The 27,838-nt window shown below is 39.1% G+C and overlaps 1 protein-coding gene across 1 annotated transcript; it reads left to right on the top strand.

Moving 5' to 3' along the window:
- The first annotated feature begins 1,061 nt into the window (after window positions 1–1,061).
- On the top strand, window positions 1,062–27,838 carry LOC148716756 (polycystin family receptor for egg jelly-like). Its single transcript, XM_088744627.1, is given in 20 exon segments — window positions 1,062–1,362; window positions 3,045–3,099; window positions 4,798–7,958; window positions 8,313–8,422; window positions 8,909–8,964; window positions 9,966–10,108; window positions 12,757–13,498; window positions 13,911–13,938; window positions 14,258–14,395; window positions 15,085–15,282; window positions 15,900–16,070; window positions 16,562–16,687; window positions 16,827–17,024; window positions 17,320–17,577; window positions 17,978–18,247; window positions 18,807–19,256; window positions 19,981–20,217; window positions 20,991–22,409; window positions 22,933–23,101; window positions 24,435–27,838. Coding segments are annotated over 18 exon segments (9,786 nt in total). The 5' UTR covers window positions 1,062–1,362; window positions 3,045–3,099; window positions 4,798–4,837; the 3' UTR covers window positions 26,387–27,838.

Below are 27,838 nucleotides of genomic sequence, written 5' to 3'. Positions count from 1 at the left end.
TCAAAAGCGGCATTTTGGCGGAATTCAGTTATTATCGATTTTCTCGAAAATAAATCGATAACCAGCCAAACGAAGTATGCAGTGCTTTGTTTCACCATAAGGCCTACGTAACTTGAGAATATGAGCTGAGTCGATGTTTTGGCTGTTGCCAGCAAATGTTTGACCTTTGCTAACATTCGCTCTTAAGACCTTGATATCCAATATTCTCCAAACAGTGTATTCTATAGCATTGGCACTTTATATTCTGAGTTCCACAAGGTCTAACTCGATCGCAAAGGAACAAAAATTCCGAGTTGAAAATTTCGAAAGTCGGCCGCGCGGAGGCCATATTTTCAAATTTGGTAAATTAGTGTGAACGCATTCAATGATGCCCCTCGAGTACCTCCTAAAGCTCTTAAAATATGTGCGACGGACTCTGGTTGGTCTGTTGATACTCTAACCAAAGGGGAAGTTTGGCGACAATATTCTCCTTAGTAGGGGACATAGGGGAAGAAAGCGTTTGCATGCGAGCCAATCGCGCGGTTCGGGCGGTTACGGGCGGTTCAGGTGCTAATGTATTAACGCAATATATTCAAACGATTGATTGCTTCTGGTAACAATTGGGTGATTCCATTTAATAATATCAGCTCTCCCTCTATAAGAAACTAGTATTTGATTAAAATTCGCCAACACAAGTCAATCAACTATAACTAATCCAGTAGATATATGCGGTCTAGACTGCTTACTTTCACCTGATGTTACTTCACGCTGCGAGGCTTGTGCCAGAGGGGACTGCAATTGTTTGGCGTAACTATTTTAGACTCTGAAGATTTAATAATTTTTCCTTTTGCTCCCGCTGTTCATTGTAACCTCTTTATTTCTGCCCATCCACCCGCTTTTCTGTTCTTCCTTATCTTGTCGAGTACCCGTTAGTTTCTAGTGAAGCTGGCAAAGTGATAGACGGAAAGCTTGTCACCGAATTATGTTTGCCGGTAAGAGGACGAGGCATTGGCTGAACCGGAATGATATTGCCAATATGCTTCTGAGCGCTTGCCATCCAAATATCGGTACTTACCTTTAAATATTGGCACTTGCCACTAAGAGGTGACACTTGCTATTAGAATACTGGAGCTAACCATTAGAATTTGGCCTTTAGATGCTTGCCATTCTTTGGATCCGCAGATATTTTCTCCATACCTAATTATTCTTTACTTTGGAATATTAATAAATGCATGTTTTGTATCTTCTCGTTGTTCTCGTTTCGTTCCAGATGTTTTACGAAGACGACGAAAGAAATTCTCGCTAAATATTAGCGTGTGTAAAGCCATGCGAAAGAGATATACTCTTTGAACTTTAAACATCCGAAGTCGACTCCACAGCGAAGTAAGTGAGAATAGGAATATCATTTTTACTGACTGGTGCCTCGTGTCGACTTGTGATATCATTTTCGCGTATCTAAAAATGAATATCGTTAAGGGTGCAAAGAAGGTAAAAGTCAGATGACGCGAAGGATATTTACACTTAGAAGTCGTATCTAAACGTTTTTTCAGCGGTAATTATTCAGCGGGGTTTGTAGATATTATTTTGCTTTTCTAGCTGTATCACCTCTGTACTAAGTGGGAAAAAAACTGAGTAATTTTGGATCGTCTGAGGGCCCAAATTTCAACATGCGTGGGTTTTGTATTTGCAATATTTAGCGTTTGCGATTTAGAAAGTAATTAAGATGTTTAAAGGCTGATAGTTTCGAAAGAAACTGTTTGGGGCTGCGTCGGTGGGAGTAACGAAATAATTTGGATATATCAACAAAGTTGAAATGGTAAATTAGCCACCGCAATGATTACAAAAGCTGACGTTTCGAGCGTTAGCCCTTCGTCGGAGCGAATGGAGCTTAATTTCGGAGCTTAATTTCTTTGGGAGGAGACAAAATTTTGTGGGCAGTTATTCTTGTTACCGACGCACTCGCAAAGTAAACCAAGTACAGAAAATTCTGTCTGTTAGAACGGTTTAGGTTCACCATCGGTGTAAGCTGGTGACATATGTTGCTTTTACTCTTGAGACTTTATGATTATATACAGCTGCTTCCGGTAAAGGTGTTGAGTGGATCTTTTAAAAGTTATTTTTCAATATGCAAGTAGTAATCAATAGGAACGACAACAGATATGCTTCCAAACAAAATTGATATAAAAGTTGGCTAGTATTAATGTTGCAGAAAGAGACATCACCTTTGTTGCAACTTTCAGTCTCTAGGACATGTGCAATAACCCAGTAGACTACAACAAAACAAAAGAAAACAAAAAAAAAGCAAATGTTTTTTTAAATACTTGCTCTCAGGCGACTATATTCAAACCGAGAGCAACCTGAAGACTTATACGCCAACTTTCAGATCACATTCTTGTTTTCAATTTCAGCTTCTGCGTGTGTGTGTGTGTGTGTGTGTGTGTGTGTGTGTGTGTGTGTGTGTGTGTGTGTGTGAGTGAACGAAAGTAATGTAAATCAGGTTGGCACTAGTTCAACTCCTCGGCTGTGCTCTGTAAATAGCCTACTGGTCTGCCTCCTGCCAGTGGGGATTTCTAAGCACTTAGTTAGTCTACATTGTGGCTGAAAAGCGCCTAAGGGGGAGCTTCAATTTACGTATTTATTTATTTCTTTATTTGAATAAAGGTTGATCATTTCTAAAGAAACTGTTTGAGGCTGCGTCGGTGGGAGTAACGAAATAACTTGGATATATCAACAAAGTTGAAATAGTAAATTGGCCACCGTAACGAATGCAAAAGCTGACGTTTCGAGCGTTAGCCCTTCGTTGGAGCGAATAGAGGAATTGTGGGTTGTGTGTGCTTTTAAAGGCAGAAAATGTAGCTACGTTATTGGTGGGAACATGTATACCACCAATAACGTAGCTCCATTTTCTGCCTTTAAAAGCACACACAACCCACAATTCCTCTATTCGCTCCGACGAAGGGCTAACGCTCGAAACGTCAGCTTTTGTATTCGTTACGGTGGCCAATTTACCATTTCAACTTTGTTGACATATCCAAATTATTTATTTATTTATCTTTTGACTCAAGGCAGGAAATTCTCGGTCTAGTTTGTTGGTAGGATTCATTCGAGTGACGAGGAACGGTGAGTGTGATTTTGTTAACTCAGTACAGTGTCTGTCATAAAGTGATCTTTATTTGAGTTCACTTCGAGAAATCCCAAATACGTTTTGCAGATCTGATCATGAGTTCCCCTATGATAACCATTTGTGCAGTAATGTTTGTTTTTGGTTGGAAGAAGCAGAAATCGCCATTACATGATCAGAAGACAGTGAATTTTATACAGGAGCTTCTCTCTACACCGGCTTCCTTTTAAGTCCTACGAATTCAAAGAGGGACCACATAAAGAAACAGCAAGCAAAGTTGCGAGAAATAACTACCTCGCAAGTGAACGAAATTAATTATAAGTTGCACTCATTAACGGCCATTTCAAAAATTGCTTTGTTATTCACAAACAAAACATATCTTTTATATTTAAATTTTCTGAGGAAGAGTAAAAGGTACGTAGGTAGATAAGCGCATATCAACAAGAATTTGGATATATCATGATAAGTTCGAGATCATGTGATAATTTTTTTGTGCGGCCACTCGATATTGTTTTAAATTTCATGGCTAATCCAGGCTCATAAACAGTTAATTTTAAATAACTGATCAGCATTTCCATACTGAAATCGATAATTGAGCAGTGTCCTTCCTTGCAATAGGGCCTTATCTTAACTTCAACTGTTAGTACGCTCGTATACATTTAGTGGTGCAGCTTAATAAACATTTTTTTATGATTTATGTTACAACTAAGTCATTGAAGGTGACCGACAGTTCAAAAAATAGTCCTTTTAACTTGAATGGAGAAGTCAAAGCTGAGGGTTTAAATGCTTTTTCAAGTTCCCTTCGTTTGTTGGCAATCATAACTTCGGCAGGAATAAAAATCAGTTAACATTGCTGAGCATTAGACAAAGACGGTGGGACTTATGTCGTAAAACATAATTTCATAAACGATAAACTTTCCACATCCAAGTTGAGAAGATTGACTGTGCTGCGTTTCGAATTGAAAGGAGTAGAATTTTTTTTAGTATCGTTTACATGGTAAAACAAGAGGAAATCCTAGTCTATCCTCATAAACGAGAAGTTTTCCACATCTAAGTTTAGAAGATTGGCTGTGCTGCGTTTAGAATTGAAAGGAGCAGAAATGTTTTTATTATCATTTACCTGGTGAAAGAAGATGAAATCCTAGTCTATCCTCACAATATTCTTTGGACTTCAGAGGATATTCTTTTGGTGACACATTAAAAACATTTCTGACACGTGTTTAGACAAGTCAGGAAAGAATTACTTCCATAATTTCATTTAACCCCGGCAACTAGATTTCGAATGCAAGAACGCTTTGTAGGTCGCGCTAGCAATTGCTGGCTGCTTACCCGACTTAAAAAAAAAGTTGTGTGGGACCGAGTGGCTTACCTGCCCAATATCCGGAGACATTCTCCAGCACTACCGATACAGAGCCAGGGACAGTTGGCGAAAAGAAATATAAATACAACGTTAGCATCATCGCCAAATTTTATCCCTAAAAAGAAAACAGTGACTCCGAGCTTTTGCTAGAACGATACTCTTTTATTTTAATTTCGCACACTTTTCCTTTATTTTCCCTTGATTACGTTTTACATTATCAATTTAATTCGCACATATTCTTTATTTAGCGAATTTGTGTATCGTTCTATCAAGATTTTATATTGAGAGCCCAAAATTCCTGCGAATTCTGACTATTACGTAACTTTTTTCGTAGCAGAATGGTCAACTGATGACAAGCGACTGATTTTTTGGGAGTGATGGCGTGCCTGATTCGCAGACTTTACGTTCTCACTATGATGTTCTTCTTTACAAGACCTCAGCTCATTTCAACAGAGATTACTGCGCAAGCAATGGTAAGTTTAAGGCCTCAATTAACTTCCACCGAGCATCCAACGGCTAATGTACATCAAGTGTATACAGCTCTGCTCTTTGACTCAACTGTATCAAAGGCACAGGACAAGGAGGAATCACTAACGGCGCAATCTCCAGAAGACTTAGCTTCACAGGTGGTAAAGCATCCGCAATATCAACCAACAACACTTTTGGACATTACAAATGATCCCGCAAGCAACACAACGGAGGCTACGCACAATCAGATTTCATCACCAGAAAAGTTAAATGTTGCTTCTGAAAACAGTTCCATCGGAAAACAAGAGCAAATAACAATACAGTCTCACAAGAGTTCTTCAAAGCAGCCTGCGCCTGTGATTTCTCAAACGAGTCTTTCTGGGTATACATCAGTCGCTACGATTCAAGTAAACTTAGATCTTAAAAAAAAACAAGCAGTCCTGGCGCCCTCGGATAATCCCAATGGACCGTCAACAATAGAAGCAGATCAAGAAACGTCAATTTTAAAAACTACACAGAGTTCCTCAGAACAGAAAACAAAAGCAAGACCTTATGTGTATTTGACCGTCTCAATGACATCAACAACCTTGACACCGGTACACGAAACAAATGAGCAGCAGACAACAACAGCACCACCACCAAAGATCCAAGGAGAGCTCTCGCAGATCCTCTCACCAATCGTTATCCTTCGAGTACCAGTCCCAACAACAATAGTCACTTTTATTGTTAGCTCCATTAAAGAACAGAAAGCTATACCTTCGAGCACTGCGGAAGTGCAGGCAACGTCTGTGCCTAACGTGTATTCAACTCCACAATATCAACCGACAAATTTAGTTTATCACAACAGTTATACTAAAAAAACATTAACATCAGCATTCAGATCATTGACTCCTTCAAGTAGCACGTCAGCAGGTGACAAGGGAAATGAGTTAGCTGCAATAATTACAACAACATCAAAAACCTTGACACCAATATACAGAACTGATGAGCAGCAGACAACAACGGAAGCACCATCACAGATCCGAGTAGAGCTCTCACAGATCTTCTGGCCCCAAATTATCTATCGAGTACCAGAAGCGTCAACAACTGTTGTTCCTATCGCTAGTTCAATCGCACAGTCGACAACGCCTTTACAGCAAAATAGTACTACAGAGAACCGGAAAATAACATCTGTTAGTTACCTTAATTCAGCCCCACAACCATTACCTTTATATCATCAAAACAGTTCGAGTGAACATTCATCAATATTTGAATTCCAACTGAATCCTACTTCACAGATTTCGTCTTTGATTACTCGAAACAGTTCCTCTAGTGAGTCATTATTGTCAGTGGACCAGGTAAAACTAACGCAGGAGCAACAAAATACCTCATCTAATGAGCAGCCAATAACTAGTACAACTTATGAAGGTCCCTCCAACCAAATCTCATCTTTGAGGCTTCACAATACTTTCATTGGTCAGGAAATAACATCACTGGATCAGCCAGCCACATCTCCAAGACACCAAAATACCATTTCTCCAGCAAAGTCCCCTGGACAATCAACTACCCTTACATCCTTCGAAGGTTCCCTTTCAGAGCTTCAAACTTCAATATCTCAAAACAGTTACCCTGATCGACCATTGTTATCAGTGGTTCAGCTACCTTCGACTCTTGGACAAAAAATTAGCACTTCTCCTGCTCAAAATAGTAACTCGTATAGTCAGCCAATAACTGGTACTCTACTTTTCGGTTCTTCTGTCAAACTTCCATTGTTCACACTTCAAAACAATTCGGTTAGTCAGCCATCATCTGCAGTTGATGAAATGTCTTCAGCACAGGATAGACACAATAACACTTTTATCACCCAGAGTAGCTACTTTGGGAAACCAGTGACAGTTAAATCCTACGCAAGTGCTCCTGCCGAGGTTCAATCTACGCTTTCTACAAACGGTTCCTCTGTTCAACCATCTTTGCCAGTGGATAAGCTACCTTTATCTTCACCAACACAAAATGTCACATTTCGGGCTCAAAATGGTTCCAATGGACAGCAAATAACTGTTTTATCTCAGTCTGGTTCCTCTGCTCAGCTTTATCAAAACGGCATTTTGGAACAGAAGGAAGCAGATAGACCTTCCTTGAAATCAACTCCAAAATTACAAGCACTGCCTTCACTGTCTCAAAATGGTTCTTTTGAAGAGTTAGCAACAACGTCAACTAAGCTGTATTCTACGACAAAGTTTACATCTTTGATTCCAAAATATAATTATACCGAGCAGCTACTATCCAATACTCACCAGAGCGAAGCAGCTTATCAGCAGCAACCTACAACGCTGACATATCATGGAAAATCAGCAACCGATTTACCTGATGCTGAGTCAAAGGTACAAAATGCAAATTTGATACCTTACAAGAGCAACACTGGGCAGATTTCAACATCTGCTTCTCAGCAGCATCCTTCTCTTGAGCCTTCGTCTTTGAATTTTCGAAGCAATTCTACTGAACAACCATCATCACCTGTTGATCAAACAAAATCAGCTGTGAAACTGTTTTCTGAAGGCAGTTCCTTTGGCCTAAAGACGACATCCACTGAATCTCAACCAAGCTCCTTTGTACAACCGACAACTTTTATTCCTCAAAACAGTTTCATACGCATTGACCAACAAGCATCAGTCCATCCTGAAGCAAATTCAACCGCAGAACAGAGATCCACAACGATTCTAGGGCAGCAAAACAACAACTCTTCTGGACTTTTTGCAATACCTGTACCTATTGTAAATTCTACCATACAGCAAAACCTAACAGTGTTGTCGGAAATTAGACTCAAGAAAGTACCGACTTACACAATTGAGGACGAAGCGACTCGGAACCCTTTTAATTTTCTGCCTGTAATCACTTCTTCTGAGCAGAAATTAAAAACGATAGAATTTCAAGTTCATTCGACTTTACAAGAAACAAGTTCAACCAGCTTTATCACCCAAAAAACAGCAGCTTCAAGTAAATTTCACTCGACTCAACAGTCAACAGCAATTACATCGCCACCGTTAGGAAAAGGTAAGAAGTTCCTAAAACAGAGAGAGAAACAAGGTTTGATTGTTGAACTTAGCAAGAAGACTTTTTAATGGCGTGGATGACGTTCGTTCCAGAAAAATTTAAAGGATTGTTAATGAAGGGTAGCGGAAGCGCTGGCCTGGGGCAAGAAAAAGTCTTGGCTGCCTCATGCCGCCGACACTCAAAGCTAACTACTGGCAAGAGTGATCCATTTAGTTTAGTCATGACCTTTTGCCCTTTTCCAAGCGTTTGAGTAGTTCTAAAAATGAATAAATTTCGTTAATAATTACTTAAATGCGCACGAGTACTTTAATGCATTTCAGCATAGACATTTTAAAATGTTTTTATTTCTTTTAGTGACAACTTTGCGATTAGTCTTTTTGCTGAAAAAAGTCGATTTTGACTTCGACCTTTTCAACAACAAGTCCACAACATATAAACGCATCGAGGAAAGCGTTACATCTGAGGTAAGGCAAGGTTAGTTTCTGGAAGAGCAGAAGACCAACTCAGTCAGGCTGCTCTATAAAGCTCACCAAATTAGCTCATCCGTATGCGACATTTAAAGTAAGAACATGGTTAACACTTCTTGTCGGGATACAGGGATCAGCTCTAAATAGCTGTAAATTTATAGTTTTGGTGGACCACGTATCATGTATTTAAGTGACTCTTGAAAGTATAAACTAGAATTGTACGGCCAGCCCCCTTGATCGAGATAATGTATTCTTTTGAATTTTGTACAGGAGAACGAGGCCCGAGGGGCTAATTTAAATTTAAACAAAATAATATTAATTCGGCAGCCATTTATGACAGTGGTCTATGAAGTGTTAGTTCTCATAATAAACGGAAAACGCCCTGAAAATATACGCGGTAAAAAAGGTAATCTTTCATCATGTACATACGATGGAGCCAAGATTTTACTTCTCTTATTATCTATAATCGTAATGTTTTGACAGATTTTATTACATCTTGGGCCACGTGGTGTCACAAGTGTCAAGATCCTATCTATGAGGTAAAATCAGTTGTCTCTTTACATTTATACACACCAGAAGGTTTTTTGGAATGGACGGTTTCGAATATTTGACGTAATTATCATGTTTAGTGTTGGCTGATGGTCAACACCAAAATGAAAACAAAATAATAATAATAGGAAAATTGAAAATTGACTATCGATTATAGAAGTTTTGACTCAATTGTAGAATTATCAACACAGTTAGCCCTTTACAAGTATTTTATAACTGCGAGAAAACACGGTGTAACTATTTCCTTTGCAATTGCAGTCTTTTTCGTTAAAAATATTATACAGTTTCAAAGGGAATAAGTGATGAAATCTGCTTTTTAGTGGACGGTTTGAGCTTCAGAGTAACAGCCGATGGTGTAGAGATTTAGCCTCGATGAAAGTAATCCTTAACTCTGAACACCTTAATATCAGTATGCATATTCTCCTAACTTTTAGCTATCAAAATTTTATCTGGCGCTGACAAGGAAAATTTGTTTAACAATCAAGAGCATCTTCAGGTGGTGATCATTTCCTCTGTACTCGTGACGGCAATATTTGATTCAAGGGTTATGTTTTTAAGAGAAGTTAAAAACTTGGCACTCTTGGGGGTCTGTAATATTTCTAAACGTCCACGGAGGCCCGATCGCAAGCAACATAAAGTAGCTTTGCACTCTCAGTCTCGATCACCGCACACACTGGCTTTCTAAGTCACATAAACCAAGTTTCCGCTTTGCATAACTCCCTGAGATCCCGCAAACACAATAGGGTCCAAGGTTTAAAAGGACTGTTGCTGATGGATGACATTCAATTATGCTTCGAAAACTTGAGGAGTTATCATTATCAGTTGAATGCCTTAGATCTTGTTCAAAGAAACTCATAAGTCAATTTGCCATATCGTTGTTCGCCAAAAGCTCCAAGAAGTTTTGTTTGGTCAATTTCTATCTTTTTGTAAATCTAGAACGTCCTTTTTGTATCACACTATACGTTTTGATTCTGTTTTCTTGATCTAACAGACCTGGAAGCGTGGAAGTAACTACTGTTTTAACTCTTAACGATGAATCTAACAGATCAAAGGTTCACGAGGAAATAAACAAGTTAAACAAGACCGGGAAATTGGGGAACAAAACTTGGACTGCTCTTTACTGGGGTGTGGAAGGTACGCTACTAACGCCTTCAAGTTAAACAATGTGTCGATGTCGATATGAATGTTGATCAATGTCATGCTAGTGCAATTTAGCTTTATTTTCGTTGTCAAGGGGTTCCTTTTTCGCTAGGAAGGCGAGGGGATTGTTAAGAATCTCTGGAAGGAATTCGATTCTCGGTTTTCTTAATTTCGAGTCTGTTTTGAACCAAAGCCATCCTCAGAGACCCACGGGCTGAGTCGATTTCAAGTTAGGGCGTGAAGAGCCCCTGGGGACATTGTCTTACAAGACTAGTTCCAAACGGTCGCAGTCGTTCTACCATCTGATTGGTGCCAGAAAAACTTTGTGTTTTTCTGCCCAATCAGAGTGAAGTGTGTTTTAGAGTCCTTTCGTGTGTTTTAACACGGACATATACTAGTAGCTCAGTTGCTCGGTATGTTTGTTTGGACCGTGCGATCGAGATTTGCTTGAGGCGAAAAGTTTCAGTCTCGACACACAATGTAAGAGAAATCGATCAGATTGTCAGCGAAAATCTTATCGGAAACTATACTGAATACTTTCGCAGGTATCACTAGAGAACGTGTTTTCAAGTTTGCGAGGTTTGTATACAACACGATGGTTGCAGTCATTGATATGTCGCTTAAAACGTCTAGATTTTTTGCATAATTTGCTGTGACTGAAACTTAGGGTCTGATTACATGAGCCGGGCTGGCCCTGTTAGCCGGGCTGATTTCTTTTGTTTTGGTGTTCGCCAAAGAGTAAAAATAAAAGAAATCAGCCCGGCTAGCCGGGCCAGCTCGGCTCATTTAATCAGGCACTTTGCCAATCCCGTGAAGTTATTTCGTCGCACGGGCCACGCAGGTATGTCGAGCAACTGGCGCTTTCGCCTACGTAGCTTTCTGCTTTCTGTGCGCTCCAAAACCTAATCTTAGTAGTAAAGTCGTTCACAATACGGCCAAGGTTGCAGAGAACTTTAAGTTCGTGGACGACATCCAGCAAGTGCTAAGAGAAAGCTTAGCTGTGTTTCCGGTTAGCTAATTAAAATCTGAACGAAAACTTATTAACGAGAACATCGTGGGAAGGGGAGATGTTTTCGGGCAGTTACCGAAGGGGTTTGGAAAGAGTTTAACCTTTCAACTGCTGTCTAGAGTGTTGAAATTCTTTAGATAGGAAGGCCACGGATTCTCTTCTAGTCCCTTGGTCATTGTCATTTCACCTCTTCTGTCGATTGTTGAAGACCAAGTTAAATACTTTTGATCATTGAGAATCGATCCGATGCTGTTTTCAGTGGGAAAAACAAAACCAAAGAGCAAGAAATATTGGGTGGAAAGTGCGGGTTTACTTTATTGCAAATGTCAGCTTAGTAGTACAGGGTCATCTACCCACATCTAATTAACAAAAGTTTCCACGCTTAGCTTTTCTTTTTTTTTCAAGCGAAGATGAGATTAGATTTGGCACGCACAGAAAGCTGCGCGAGTACCAGTTGCTCGACATACCTGCGTGGCCCGTGCGACGAAATAACTTCACGGGATTGGCAAAGTTTTAGTCACAGCAAATTATGCAAAAAATCTAGAAAGATTTAAGCTTAAATCTCGTTTAACGTTTAAAGCGACATATCAATGACTGCAACCATCGTGTTGTATACAAACCTCGCAAACTTTAAAACACGTTCTCTTGTAATACCTGCGAAAGTATTCAGTATAATTTCCGGTAAGATTTTCGCTGACAATCTGATCGATTTCTCTTACACTGTGTGCCGAGGCTGAGACTTTTCGCCTCAAGCAAATCTCCGTCGCACGGTCCAAACAAACATAGCGAGCAACTGAGCTTGTAGTATACGTCCGTGTTAAAACACACGAAAGGACTCTAAAGCACACTTCACTCTGATTGGGCAGAAAAACACAAAGATTTTCTGGCACCAATCATATGGCAGAACGACTGCGACCGTTTAGAACTTGTCTTGTAAGACTATGTCCCCAGGGGCTCTTCACGCCCTAACTTGAAATCGACCCACAGCCCCTGGGTCTCCGAGGATGAACCAAAGCATGCTATTTTCAAAACTCGCCTCTAAAACTCCATTCATTTTGGAGACCTGACACGAATTCCCAGTCAGATTTGGTGAAATTCACCCGTCAATTCAACACGCTCTTGTCTTTCCTTTAAGAACCAAACACAATTTCAGATCGAAGTAGTCATTATGGCCAAAATATTTGCATTATATCAGTTTTCAGTCAAAAAACGGCGCAAAATACCAGGGCTGGTTTGTTCAAAGATGGATTAAGATAACCCAGGGTTAGTGTGAAATTTGATTTTAGATCTGAAAGCTTCATAAGAAAATTCAATGTAACTCCATTTGTCTAAAATTTGATGATCGATTTTTCTAAAAAGAATTGGGAAAATCATTCCAAAACTGCTTTTGAACAGAGAAATATAGAAACAGGGATTAAAATTTAACTCTGGGTTAGCACTAATCGGCCTTTGAACAACTGGGCCCAGACCCCTCTGAGTAGCTCATGTCAACATAGATTCTTCAGAGGAGTACTACCTTCTACCCGAAGATCTCGTTGTCAGGTGACTCTTGTTATTACAATATAAACCGACTGTAGCCTTGTACGCGACATTAAATATTTAAGAAATTTCGGCATGGTTTTTTCTTTCTCAGATAACTTTTGCAATCCTCCGGAGGTCAGTATAACAAATTTACCAGACAGAAGAGTGAGAAAATCTGTTGTTTCCATCTTGCGTTCCAAAGACTTTATCATCCAGGCCACTGTCAGAAAAACGGAGTGTAATTCTTCTCAGGCACTACAGTTTGAGTGGTATCTATTCAAATTTAAGATAAAAGCTTCAGGAAACATCGAAATACAGAAGAAAATTCCCTCGGGTTCAAGAACTACAGAATGGACCCTGCAAAAAAGAACACTTGATTACGGGGAGTACTACGTAGAGTTCAGAGCAGCCTATTCAAATCAACCATCTGTAAAAAGCAGTATTTTGGGATTTTTCAAAGTTAGCAAATCTAAACTTATAGCTGACATTGCAGGAGGGAACATAGTTACACGAGGAAAAGTTGCTCCCATTTTATTGGATGGTTCAGCCTCTAGAGACCCAGACGTCGAGCCTAGTGACCACACATCCATGAATTTTACGTGGTTGTGTAAGAAACGTCAAGAGCAGTTTCCCAATGTTTCGTTGGCTTCGCTACCAGTGATTAACAGTTCCCTGGTTCCTGGTCATGGTGGATGTTTTGGAACCGGTAATAAGACTGTGAGCCTGGAAACCAGTCATATGGATGTAGGTGAGTTGTATGTCATCAAGCTTATCGTCACAAAGGATGACAGAAAGGACGAATTCACTCAAGAAATTGAGATTGTCAGTGGTAATCCACCACAAGTGACTATGCGGTAAGTAACAGCAAGAACCGATACCCGTATATTCTCTTTTAAAATTTTTGGGCCGTTCGAAACGAATGTTTCCTATCTTTAAATGGACTGGTGCCGTTTAATGATGAGACCTCATTCCTCGAACCTATTGTCAAATTTTTAGCCACAGTCCTAAAAATAACTATAAGGAAATCAATCTCAGAGGAATTCATACAAGTAAACCACTCTCGGTTTTAGTGAACATAATAGCGGAGCTCGCAGCATGAGCAACGCGCGCACCGAAGCACTATCATAGTCAAAATTGGTAACCTATCAGACCGAAAAAAAAATTGGTTTTCACGTGACCGTAGGACCTTCTGTCCGCGCAAGATACTACTTTTAGCAGGCGCGGAAATTTGAATTACAGGCAAAAATCTTTGCATTAACTATGTAGAGGGGAGCCCACGAGGGGAAAGGATAAGGTAATACGCATGTGAGCTTATCTGTGTGACTTAGAAATCGGGTGCAGCCTTTTGAAGTGCACATACTCAGTTAATTGTGGTATCCAGGTGCAATGTACTGCGGGCACAAAGTTAGACAAACACGAGGGCTTCACGTGAGCTAGCCAATGTAAGGCCCTCGTAAGCAGTGGTTTCGAAGGATTAATCATGCTGGTTGAGTTGACATTGAAAACATTATTTTTGAGCAGTTTGTTTATTGATATCATCCTAAAAAGTAACGATATCAATAGAAAAGGCTATGTTAACCGGAATAATACATCTTGACTAAAATTAACAAAAGGATCAAGTTTCGAAGGATGGAAATGCGTCCTATCAGTTTAAAGTGAACGCTCCGCCTAGTCCAGGATATTGTAATGTGACCCCGACGAATGGACAGGCATTGAAGACGAAGTTTGCCTTTGTATGCACTGATTGGCTGGTAAGAGATATAATTTCTTGGTTCCTAGTAGACTTCTCTTGCACGACGACTAAAAGTGTAAAAAGCAAGACTTGCCAACTTTATCTAACAATCGTTTAACATGCGACTTCACATGTGTATTAAAGCCTAACTTCAACAAGAGTTTCTATCTATATCTGATTGTTCTTTGTTGGTAAATATTATCTTCCCGCAGTTTCCTTTATTTTCTTAAAAAGCAAATTGAAGAAAAATGATGGCATTAGCGAGACTTATGAAAGTTTTAGTGGAGAGAGTTTCTTTCTGAATAACCCATGTTGCGTAGTATTAAATGTAAGCATTACTTAAAAGCACTTTACCAATACCTCCACTTCTCTTTCAAATGGAGTGAGGAATTCTCAATCCTTATAAACGAAGAAATGAAATCAACACCCCAGGCTAAATGGGTATAAACTGAGAAGAAGTCCTGACACAGACGATCATTGGTCGCTGGGTTAGGGTTAATTATTATCATTATTATTATTATTATTAACGTTATTAACGTTATTAACTTTATTAACGTTATTAACTTTATTAACGTTATTAATGTTATTAATGTTATTAATGTTATTAATGTTATTAATATTATGATTAATATTATTATTATTATTATTAACATTACTAATAATAATAATACCTGAGTTAGGCTGGGTTACATGTCTTGTCTTTTTAAGGACCAAGACAAACCTCTGACGTATCAGTTCCATTACAAAACGGACCGTGGATTGTACACTGTCGTGCAATATGGATCTACTGATCATGTTACTACAGTGCTTCCCTGTGGAAAGGAGAAAGATGGACATAATATTACATTTGAAATAATGATAACAGACAGTTTGTCGGCTTCCAGCAACTTTGTTCTCCACATAAAGGTGATTCTTTGAATACTTGTAAGCTCTGTATGAAATTACAAAGTAGTGTTTCTATTTAGTAAATACAAAAATAGAAACCATACCTTTTTCCCAAAAATGTCAGAGAGTCATTAGAAAAAGGTAACCATTGTCTGAGATCGCGTACAAGGTAAAAAGAGTTAGAAGTAAGTTTTTTAGGAAAAGGGACTTTTTATTAAATCGAATAAACCTTTTTTTATTGAAAAACGTGGGAGTTTTAAAAATTCGAATTTATATCCACTCGAACGCTTTAAGGAGGGAAGGTGACAAGACATAATAAGGGTATTTCCCTTAAAAACGAGATAAGTAAGCGATGTAATTTTCCATTGAAAAAAAGTTATGAGGCAGCTTTTTTACAAGCCTTTTAAAACTGAATGAAATTTGAGAGTTTCGTATTTTGAGAATAATCTGTCTGATAACTTCTGATTTTTTTGCTCTGTCTCTGTCTGTTATTTTTTCTGCCAGCAAAATCTTACAGGTCAGTTTATGCGGCTTTATCGTGTACCATGTTTTATATTAGAACATCATGACATGACGTAATAATTTATCAAAGGGAGATTTAGTTGACAGGAAATCTACGTACATTATCATGCTCTTAGGTCGAACCGCCACCTGCTAATGAGAGTCTCAGTAGACTTGCAGTTGGAAATAGTAGTCAGTTTAACATTTGGGTCCAGTCAGGGAATGTTAGAGAAGCCACACAATTAGCAAATGCTGTGTTAGGAACAGTTGAGGAATCAAATTCTACGTCCCCCGAGGACAAGATAGAGGTATTTATGTCTGTTATCTTCTCAACCAAACTGTGACCGTGTATTCCTAACGTCTGGGTGAAGTAAGCCCTGAGAAGGACTGCATTATGTAGCAATGACCGGAAGGTTCAAGTCATCGCTCGCTTGACTTTTAATGATGAGGTCCGCTAAGAAAGGTTAAGCCTTATTTGAATTTTCGAAAATTTGGACATGCTCAAACAAATAAAGGAGTATTATTAGATTAAATGAAATTTTACAACTCTGCAGGTTTTGAGACATTTCTCTTCTCTTTTTCGAATTTTTTTCTTGCCAAAGAGGGACAGAGACTGTCGATTTGCTGGATAAATGTCTTGACCTCGTTTTATCTATAGCGCCATACTTTGTTTCCATGGAACTTTTCTCTCATTGGAAATGGAAATACTGAGGGGGGTGGGGGGGGGGGAGGCGTCTAAAGATCCTAGGGGAAGTTGATATTATCTTTAGGCTAAAAGGTACGTCCGTATTTTCTACAGATCAAAAACTCCATAATGAAAGGTGTGTCAAGTATTCAAGTAAGCAATTTACAATCCTTGACTCAAGTGACGTCTGTGATTGCACGAGTGACACTGGAACCGAGCGAAGTGACCTCTGATACGCAGGTATGTAAGTGCTCAAGGACCCAATTCCCAGTTAAATATTCAACTGACTTCACCAACAGGTGTCGCTATCTCTACCATATGACCTAAAAGAAGAGGAGACTGCAAGACTTCTAAAAGCAATAATCGATCTATCTCTTAGGTTCTTGCTCTGCAAGCCTTGAGATCTATGACGTCATTGTTACGAAACAAGACCGAAGAGGATTACGATTCAGAGTCCGTCCTAATTGAACGAGGCGGGGAAAACTTGGTACTGAGTCTGGGTAACATTCTCAACTCTGCCTGTCAGAAGGCGAGTGTGATCGATAAAAAAGCGCAGAAATCGGAGATACAGTCCAAGGTGATACCTAGTGTCATTGTTTACTGACTGTTCTTTTATGAATTCATCCAATCGCTCATTGATTTGTTGTCTCCTTTCCTTATCGCGTTTGCGGCCTTTCTACTTTGTTCATCCGTTCATGCATCATTTCAGTTATTTTGAAGGTTTCCATCCATTTGTCCATCCACGTATCCATCCATTTATCCATCTATCTTATCATTTCTTCTTTTATTTATTGCCTTTTTCATTCTCATTTCTTCTTTCTTTCCAATGTGCAATGTACTTTTTAATGTTTTTATTTCTTCGTTTTTAATAGAGTGAAAATGTTTCTAAAGACGCCGCGAAACTTGTCGAGGATGTAAGCGTTGCCCTCCTATCAAAAATGTTGGTAGACCAGGAACCCAAACGCGTGCGGACACAGTCCTTGAGCATGGTGCTCAAAAGACTCAGTCCCAGATCACTGAAAACAGCAACAAATGTTACAGACGATCCTTATGAACTGGGAGAGTTCAAATTTACCTTCAACGCCATAACCGATAAGAAAGCGAACGATACTGAGTACATTGACAGTGTGGTAAGCAAATTGAGTTATACCCTGAGTTTTAAATGAAGTTAAGTTTGTATGGCTTATTTCTGAGGCTCTTAAAAAAATGGTACGTTTTCTCCCTCATCAAAGAAACTATCACACGAGAAAGTTCATCAGTCTTTCCGAATATCGACTACCATTAGCAGTGCAGGAAGGTCAACATCGGGAGGTGGAAAGAGGGAGAGAAAAGGACAGGGGAGAGTTCAAGTGAGATATGGAGCGGATTAAAGGGCTAGAGGGTCAATGAAGTGAGAGAAGCACAAAAATAAAAACCGTTACTTTTACAGAATATATCTTAAAGGCTCTTTAAATCACTTTTATGCCAGCATCGACGCAAAATGCTGTTATAAAACACAAAGATTATTATTTTTTTTACTTTTTCTATCAGATGACTCTGAGTACATTCAATCCTTTTACTTGGGACATCAGTGCTGCCCATGTTGATTCTCACGTCCTTAGCTTGACCATCAAAAACCACGAAGGACAAACTTTATCGGTGAAAGATAGTAATGAATATGTCGAGATGAAGATTCCACGTGAAGACAATTTTCCGCCTGAGGAAAGTGGCTTGTTCTTTGCTAAGCCCAGTAGTGAAGGAAATATGCAATACCATGTATTAAGCTTGCCGCATACGAACGGTAGCGCTGTAAGACTTCGAGTAAGTATCATGACTTTACAGTGAACAGAAAACTGATTTTGGACGAGAGAATACGAGGACATGTTCCTCTGAAGGGAGGGTGCGATGTGATTATGGCAGAAAGTCGAGGCGAAAAATAAATAGTTCTTGGTTGGAATGAAATGATCGTGAAAGCTTTAATGTTTCTTTTAAGGTACTGTAAGGATAAGGATGCAAATTAGGATTTACTTGCTATAACATACATTCGATAAGTTTCATGAACCCGAATCCATGTGATCACAACCGAAATCCGAAGAAAAAAGAATAGAGAAAGAGGCCAATTGGATGACAAGCAAAGTGCCAGAAGTTCAGGATAGTGCGGGCGAGCAAGAGGGTGTAGCCTTAGTTTTTTTACGTTATTTGTTAAGGGTACAATGTTACTCTTTTCGACCTCTTCCACCCATAGTGAAGCAAAGCATTTACATTGCAGCCTTGGACCTCTTTCGACGCTCAATTGAAATCTCTCGAGACTAGAATGATTTCTCGTCTAGTCAGTTGAATTAATTAAAGATCTCGAACATCAGTACTACCATTATTTCAGATCAAACCAACTACAGATAACGTCATCTTCAACGTGTTCGTGCGATATGGCCAGCGACCAACAATCAGAGAGCATGATGTGTCAGAGAAAATTCCGCAGTCCTCATGCTTGAAGACTTCTCAAGATTCTTTCAGCCATTGCAGCAATGAAGCTTACGACATCCTTTTGTTACCTGAGAAGGTGAACAAACCAGGACAATACTATATTGGCATACAGTACGAGAAGGATGAAAGAGAACTCCAGAGTCGACGTAAGAAGCGTTCATGTTCTGGAAGAGGCCGCCAAAAGAGATCATGTGTGGAGGTTAAGGAACCACCAAGGCCCGAAAATATCACGGTGAAGCCTGTTTATGACCCAAAGACAGACGTCAATTATTCTATGAGTCTGCTGAAAGAGATTTGTCTGTTTTGGAACAGAACAGAAGAACGCTGGTTATCAAGAGGATGCAAAGTAAGTTTGTCTACTGTTGCTAAAACCTAAGTACTCTGATAAGTCATCATTTTTTCAACTCCTGGTTGTGTTTTTATTTTACTGATATAGTCTTCGAGCCTTTTTCACATTGCAACCTTATTACAATAAATAGTACCAGAATCTTGTAAGCCATGATGCTGACAGCTCTTGATTAAAAACCCTCTCCTTTCACACCTCCAAACTGACTAAACCTCAAAATATTGCCTCACAAGCTGAATAGTAGAAAGGTAAATGGGGCAGATGAAAAATTCTTTCAACGGATTTTAAAAGAAAAGTTTTAAATGCTTATTTTAACGACTGCTTTTAGATCACCCTGAATGATACTTACCCCCTAACATCCGTAAAAAAAACCTAGAAGCTTCTTTGGGTAAATCGCTTCAAGACATTCCATACGAGGTCAATTTTTTGTTATCATTATAGTGCCAAATTTTCCCCGAACGGTAGATGCTGATATAAAAACTCCTGTTCAAAAATATAAACTGGGAAAATCCTGGGCTAAAATATGTCATTTCAAATTGTTTTTGCCTCACAAATTCTTTAAGGCGGGATTTCGTTTTAATTGAAGAGCTCCACTTATCCCTGTCTTGTGGATATGAAAATAATCCTTTATCCCATATTCGTTAAGGCGGGATTTCGTTTTAATTAAGGAGCTCTAGTTACCCCTGTCTTTTTATTATGAAAATAATCCTTTGACCTTTTGCAGGTCGGACGAGGGTCAGATGTTTCATCCTTACACTGTTTGTGTAACCATCTGACGTCATTTGGTGGGGGTGTCATAGTAATGCCAAATAGGCTAGATTTTGATATCATCTTCTATGAACTAACGCACCTCCACAAGACTGGAAACGTTGCCGTCCTTGCCACAATAATTGCAGTGCTGCTGCTTTACGTCTTAGTGGTAGTATTTGCAAGGAAATATGATAGACAAGATAAGGCCAAGGTAAAGTTTGGACGGATCTTATATGCTCTTTTAAATTCAGGGACGGATTTTTCAGTAAAAAAAAAAATACAGCTAGTTGTCAAATCAACAAAAGCAATCCTGAAATTTGCAAGCGTAGCAGTAATCAAGGAAGAATAAGAGTAGTTTTGAAATATATTTAAAAAGGTAAGACTGAAGAATGAAAGATCAGACGCGTCTATTGTACGAGGCATTCATTTTCTTAGCTCGAATCAGTCAGTTTGTTACCATAATTAATTTCCAAAGCTTTAAGAAGAACATGATCTCGAAGATTTGGTGCGCATATGGGGATAACGCAAAGAAATTTCCTATACACGTTTCTAAGCACGTTGTTATTGGTGTTCGATCGCAGACAGATACTAAGCAGTATTGGGAAGTTAGGTCCAGAAGCGACACTATCATCAATAAAACGTGTAAAAGAACAAACATTGAAGGAAATGAGTGATGGAACATTGCGACTTCATTATCTCAAACACTATTGCTGACAGTCCATAAGGCGTTTACGCCCTTTTAATGAGCAGTCTCATTCGCAATTCGATTTCGTATTTTTATCCTCAATAAACCATCATCCCCATTGGGTGATTGTCTCTTTCTTTACGTTTTTATATCCCTATCAAACGACGATAGCCTTCTAATGTAAACTTTATAAAGCTTCCTCACTTTCTGCGGATAATTACGTTATTGATATGAGTTGACTATATTGTTGATTCTAATCATTCTAAGTAACCCGGTCTTATCATTTGTTTGATTCTCAGAGTGGTCCAGTTCTCCATTTACCTTCGTCTGATGGAGCAAATGACTTTGAGTACCAACTGACATTGGCGACTGGAGTGTGGAAGAATTCTGGGACTGATGCTCGTATCGTTATCATCATTTACGGAAACGAGGCGCAGAGTGAGCCTTTAACATTACACAAGAACATGAGAGACTCAAGAACCTTGCTGGCGCGTGGGAACGAGGATACATTTGGAATTCACCTACCAATGTCACTGGGGGATCTGGAATTTATCCGCATATGGCATGATAATTCAGGAAAATATCCTTCATGGTTTCTTAGCCATGCGATTATCATGGATCGTCAAACAGGTAGAAAATGGACATTTTTTTGCAACGATTGGTTTGCACTGGAAAAAGGGGACGGTAAAACTGACAGGATTCTAACCCCTCTCGGTTCGCAGGAGATGCAAACGTTTAGTTATGCTTTGAGATCGCAAGGTTCCAGGGGTTTTTCCGATGAACACGTTTGGCTTTCGGTTGTTGCTAAGCCGCCAAGGAGTAGATTCTCACGTGTCCAAAGAGCCACTAGCTGCCTTTGTATACTGTTGTCTGCGATGTTAGCAAATGCCCTGTTCTACAGAACAGAGAAAGAGCCAGATTCTGCCCTGCAAATTGGGCCATTAAAATTCAGCTGGAGGCAAGTGATGGTGGGAATTGAGAGCGCTTTGATAGTAACTCCAGTAAACTGGATGATCATGACATTTTTCAAGAGGAGTGCCAAGAAAACTCCAAACAAAGTCCACGTAGAAAAACCGAAGAACAGTCCAGCTCCTTTTTGTGGCAAGTCGTCTACTAACAGTTTAGTCGATATTAATGACGTTGATGTCACCCTAAATGACAAAAGGTCTTACTTCGGAAATAATTTCCAAAGTAAAACTACTATCCAGGAGAAATTCACGCTCCCTCACTTCTTTATCTACATTGCTTGGGTTTTAGTCCTTGCTACTGTATCTGTGTCTTCCGTCTTTACATTCTTGTTCAGCTTGCAATGGGGAAAGGATATTTCGAACCAGTGGCTTTCTTCAATGTTTGTATCTTTTACCCAAGACCTTTTCGTCCTACAGCCCGTGAAGATATTGATTATCATAGTGTTAACTGCTTCTCTGTTTCGCAATAATGATGACACTAAAACCGTTAGCCACATCACTGAAGAAAAACTGCATTGCGAAACAATAAGCGTCGACAACAATGTTCAAGTGGAAATGCCGAAAGAGGATGAACTTATACGTGCAAGAGAGTACAGGACTAAAGAGATAGAAATGTTTTCCTTTTTGAGAGAGCTCCTGGGGTATCTTCTGTTCTTCTTTTTACTTATTATTGTGTGTTACGGTAGACGAAGTTACCACGGATATCTCATGACTATAGATCTGAAAAATACCCTTGGCGAATTTTCTTTGGTAAGTAACCCAGTCTACATTTTAGGGTAACCGAACAACTTTGTTAACTGTAAATTTCCTTGTTTGAGAGTTATAATGATCGGCAAGCGAGAATGACATAGTGGTGAGATCAATCGCATTGAATTGAGTCTGGCCTGGTTTCACTACCGATAGATGACACCCTATGTAGATTGATCTTTTTTTAAGTTTTTGTTATTGTTCCGAGGATTCCACCAAGCGCATTTGAATATAGTCTCGCTCGATATGATACAATCATATTTTATCTTAATGCGAGATCTTATTAATGAAAATCCTCTTTAAGAAAGTCAAGGTTTATTTTGGACTGACATAGATATTACTTGGCGTACAATCACACATACAACCACCCACAATCAGTTTAAATTTATTGCGTTTATAATTATGCGAGATGATCCCTAACCCCAGTTATCTTGGCTCTTCCCACGAACCCCATCCTCTCCTTCCTTGTATGTGTTCCAATCAGTTCATTGCCTCTGTACATTTGAGAAAGTCTCTTCCTGTCTAGGCTGAAGATCCACGGTATTTTTGGAAATGGCTCAAAGTCAACTTTGTGGAGGGCGTCTACGTCAGCGACTGGTACAACAACGACAAAATCAAACAGCAAGATTACAATGATAACAAGATGTCTATTCTCTTGGGAATGCCTCGCTTGAGACAACTACGAATACAGAAAGGTAAGTATAACACTATAAATGAACAAGGTGTAGTCAGGAGATTTCATGAGTTCTTTGAAAATTGGTTGCCTCTGACTGTTGTTAATTCTGAAACAGACGTATCGGCTAATGCTTAAGCCTTCATCAGTGATATGAAAAAACGAAAGATCGTTATCATGCGCTATTTATATAGGTAATCGCATGGGGCCGAGTAAAATTAAGGATTAATATCACGCGTGTTTTCGGAAGTTGCTGAAATTGCCCGAGTCGCGCAGCGACGAGGGCAATTTCTGCAACTTCCGAAAACACAAGTGATATTAATCCTTAATTTTACGAGGAACCATGTGATTACTTGTTTATTATATAAGGGGTAAAATGCTTTCTTACTGATCTCGCGCAAAACGGGACGCCATTGTTACAAAACAAACAGAAATTTCTTTACCTTGGCAGCCGTTGCTAAGCGATTTTCAGCCAATATCTTTCAAGTAAATTTGCCCGGGGCAATTACAAAAATTAAGAAAAAATTCCCTATGTCTTGACCAATCACAATTCAGTAATTTTGCCCGTTATATGATAAAAAGTTAAAATGTGACGCGAAGCTTGCGCGCGTAACTATGTATTTGATGCTCGCGCGAGGTCTTTATAGGCTTCTGGAAGTACGATGTGATCGTTCCCAGCATTCTCATCCAAAGTAGAATGCCAGGCTTCAAAGAAAAGTCGCTCGTGATAATTTGATTCGAAACCAACGACCCTGACGTTTGTAAAGTCCATGTTATGGCTGCACACAGTGTAATTTTAAGTACTATGGCCAAACAGAGAGGTCATTAAAGACCAGAATTGCGGAGCACAAAAAGGCAGTTGCAGGTTTTGACTTTAACTCCAAAGTCGCAAGCCATGTCCACCTTTACAACCATAACATGGACTTGACAAACGTCAGGGTCGTTAGTTTCGAATCAAATTATCACGAGCAACTTTTTCTTGAAGACTGGCATTCTACTTTGGAACTGAATGCTGGGAACGGTCACATCGTACTTCCAGAAGCCTATAAAGACCTCGTGCGAACATCAAATACATAGTTACACGCGCAAGTTTCGTGTCACGTTTTAACTTTAAATAGCGTATGATAACGATCTTTCTTCTTTTCATATCACTGATGAAGGCTTAAGCATTGGCCGAAACGTCTGTTTCAGAAATAGCAACAGTCAGAGGCAGCCAATTTTCAAAGGACTCAAGTTTAACACTATTTAAGAACTTTTAATCATATTAAAGCAGAATTTGTAAAAAATTTATGCGAAGTAATTGAAGTTGTGATGATTATTTTCAAAACAGTTACATTTACATTTTTTTCCATTAGATTCTTGCATTGTTCCAAGGATAGTACGAGGCATCATAAACAGGGGCTGCTACGATCTCTATAACTTCAATGAGGAAGAGAAAAATCCTGTAAACCTTACAGGCTGGAGAACATTCAGCGGCTCTGTTGAATGGGCAAATTTTTCCGACCTATGCCCGGCACCATGGCAATATAAGCCAAGCGAGAAACTCCACAACTCACCTACCTGGGGTCACTTCGATGTTTACGACGGCGGTGGATATGTTGCAGATCTAGGCTACAATAGAAGCACAGCCCAAGCAGTCATCTCTGAACTGTTGGAATATGGTTGGATCGATCAGCAGACCCGTGCAGTCGTACTTGAGTTCACCATTTATAGTCCTTATACGGGTTACCTAATAAATTCGGCATACCACTATGAAATATTGCCTACCGGGTATGGTCATCCTTTTCCAAAGATAGACACTCTTCAGCTGACGAGTACTGAAACGGGCTTTTACGACTTTTACCTGATTTGCCATTTCTTGTTTATCATGATGGCGTTCGTCTTTTTACTAAAAGAAATATACAAGCTATATCGAACTAAGTGGACCTATTTTAGAGATGTGTGGAATTGGGTGGAAATTCTAAAAATAATTAGTTCGGTTCTGGTCGTGGTATTCTACATATTAAAGTCCAACCTGATTCTTAAACTCGCTGCTATGGTGAAGAAAAACCCTTTCGCCTTCGTAAGTCTTGGAGAAGCCGTTATCTGGAGCCATGCAGAGACCACTGCTTTAGCCATTGCAATTTTTCTAACAACCTTGAAACTTCTACACATAATTCGCTTTAATCCGCACGTCTCCATAATGATGTCCTCATTTCGCGTTTCTAAAAGTTTTCTGTTGTCCTATTCTGTGATATTTTTCATTATTTTCGTATCATACGCTCAGATGGGGAAGCTGGCTTTCGGCGACCACATTCAAGGTTATTCATCTGTTTACAGTACACTGTTTTCAGAAGTCACCATGAGCCTCGGTGGCCAAATGAATTTTCATGAGTTAATGAGGGTACATCGCCTTTTGGGTCCTCTGTACGGTACATCCTTTCTTATATTGATGTCTTTCATTTTTATGAACTTTTTCGTAGCAATTTTGAACGATTCTTTCAAAGATGTGAAAAGTAACACTGATAAACAATCCAAAGAATTTGAGATGGCTGATTTTATAATTGAGAGAGTAAGCGAGCTTTTAGGAATTAATAAGCGAGGCCAAGACTCTTGTCAAAATGACTCAATGAAAGAAGATGACACAGCCTCTACCTATTCCCGGGACCACTCCAATTTTCCTCTACAACGAGGTCAAGACGCTGGTCAAAATGACACAATGAGAGAAGATGAAACCGCTTCTACCAATACCCAGGACCACTCAAATTTTCCTCTACAAAAAACTTCGGAGGGAAGCGACTCAAAATCTGACGAAAGCTTGAGCACTAAAGCAAGGGAGACACTCATTCCAAAATATCCATCAGTACATTCGGCAGCAAAGTTGGGATTGGAGAAGACAGTTAGTCCAAAATCCTCAAAAAGAACGCTCGAAACACTCAAAAAGGATTCTTCAAGTGAGTTTGATTTGGATTCTCCATTAGAACAGCTGTTTAACAGGATTGATGTGTTGATAAGTAATTTCGCAACGAAAGATGAACGACAAGATGAAAAACTGCTTCATATGATCAATCAATTGTCCCTCAGGAAGAATCAGGAAACTTCATGCCAAGGAACTTTGTCTATACCACATCAGATCGAAGAGCCTTCCCCGGTAACAATCACTTCACAAGTAAATATTGAAAAGAACAGGAGTTATTTGCCAAAAAATTTTTCGGAGGATGAAATTATGAAGTTTATGAGACGCAGACCAACTCGTGAGCTACCAATTCACTTAAAAGTTAGAAGTTTTTACCAGTAGATCCAAAATAATAAAATTGGTGGTAAATAGGAAAACTAAGTATGGCGACCAATTTTTCCGTGTTAATCCTGGATACATACTCAGCTTACGGCCATTACAAGAAAATCTCCATTAGCAATGTCCTTAGCCATATTAGATAAATGTTTTAAGATTCGACCACTAGTTTCTCAACATTGATTCCGTGTGCGCAAGTCCAGAGATCATTACAGTGCCATTGGTCGCCATTATCAACATCATTATCATCGTTATCAATGATGACTACTATCATTTTCATAATCGTCATCTCTACTATTATCATTTTTGTAATAGTACTATAATAATAATAATAATGATAATAATCGTATTAATGATATTTTAAAGTTTTTTTGGGCACATTTAGAAAACTCAATGCGCTTACATTACCATATAGAAATATAGCAACCAATCCGTTGATACCTATAAAATGTTTCTCAATACAATAATGAAAAAAACAACTGGTAATAATCAAAGATTAGTTAAGTGCGTTCGATAGTAACAACGATTGCAAATATGACGACGTGTGCACGAAAGGGAAGCTTTTCGTGGCAACCGTTGCAAAGGGTTATACTCGATACTCGTTCCTCCCAGCGAGTGGGAATTGTTTAAAATTTGTTGAAGCGTTTTTTTTTTCCAAGATATTTCCACAGCTCACATATAGGTACGGAAAGAATTGCTCATCAGTCTCTTTTAAAGTACCTGGTATGTATTTCAAGGTCAGTAGACTCATCCCATTTTGTTTGCGAAGCCTTTTGAGATGCAAATGTTCTCACACGAGCACCATCGCGAATCGGGAAAGAATTGCTCATCAATACTTTTTAAAATACTTGGGAGGCATTTCAAGGTCATCAGACTCAACCCATTTTGTTTGGAAAGCCTTTTGTTATGCAAATGTTTGTATACGGGCGCCATCGCGAATCGGGAAGTTTTATATTAGGAGTTCCGCGACTAGAATCGCTTAGAATCGCTAGCATGTTCTGTATATTCTGTATCTTCCAAGGATATGCTTGTAATATACTTAGGCGTAAAAGAAATACGGGTATAGCGACGATTCAAGACATAGTTATGTTATAAATGTTAGCTTTCCTGTCCCACGTGTAGGCCTACGAAAAGGAAATCGTCAATTGTAATGACTATCACATTGTCTAATAAACCTTTAAACTTCTGTAAACTGTGACTTATGCTGTTTCCTTTTTAGTGTTTTTATATTGAACAGCGTTTTACCAATTTCTTTTTCTTCGTAATCCCAGTGAAGTATGCCGCCTGATAATTGTTGTGTACCGATGCGTTGTAATTAAGACAGGATATCCTGTAGGTAGATTGTAGGAAGGTCACCTCCCACTGTCTTTCAATAAAGGATCCGTCAAAACTGAAAGTAACTTCTGCCACATGTACTGATGTGTTGTAATTAAGACAGGATATCCTGTAGGTAGATTGTCTTTCAATAAAGGATCCATCAAAACTGAA

This window comes from Stylophora pistillata, chromosome 14 (assembly GCF_964205215.1).
Source record: "Stylophora pistillata chromosome 14, jaStyPist1.2, whole genome shotgun sequence".
NCBI lineage: Eukaryota > Metazoa > Cnidaria > Anthozoa > Scleractinia > Pocilloporidae > Stylophora > Stylophora pistillata.
Note: the sequence above shows the minus strand (reverse complement) of the source record. Positions and strands in the feature narration are given on the sequence as shown.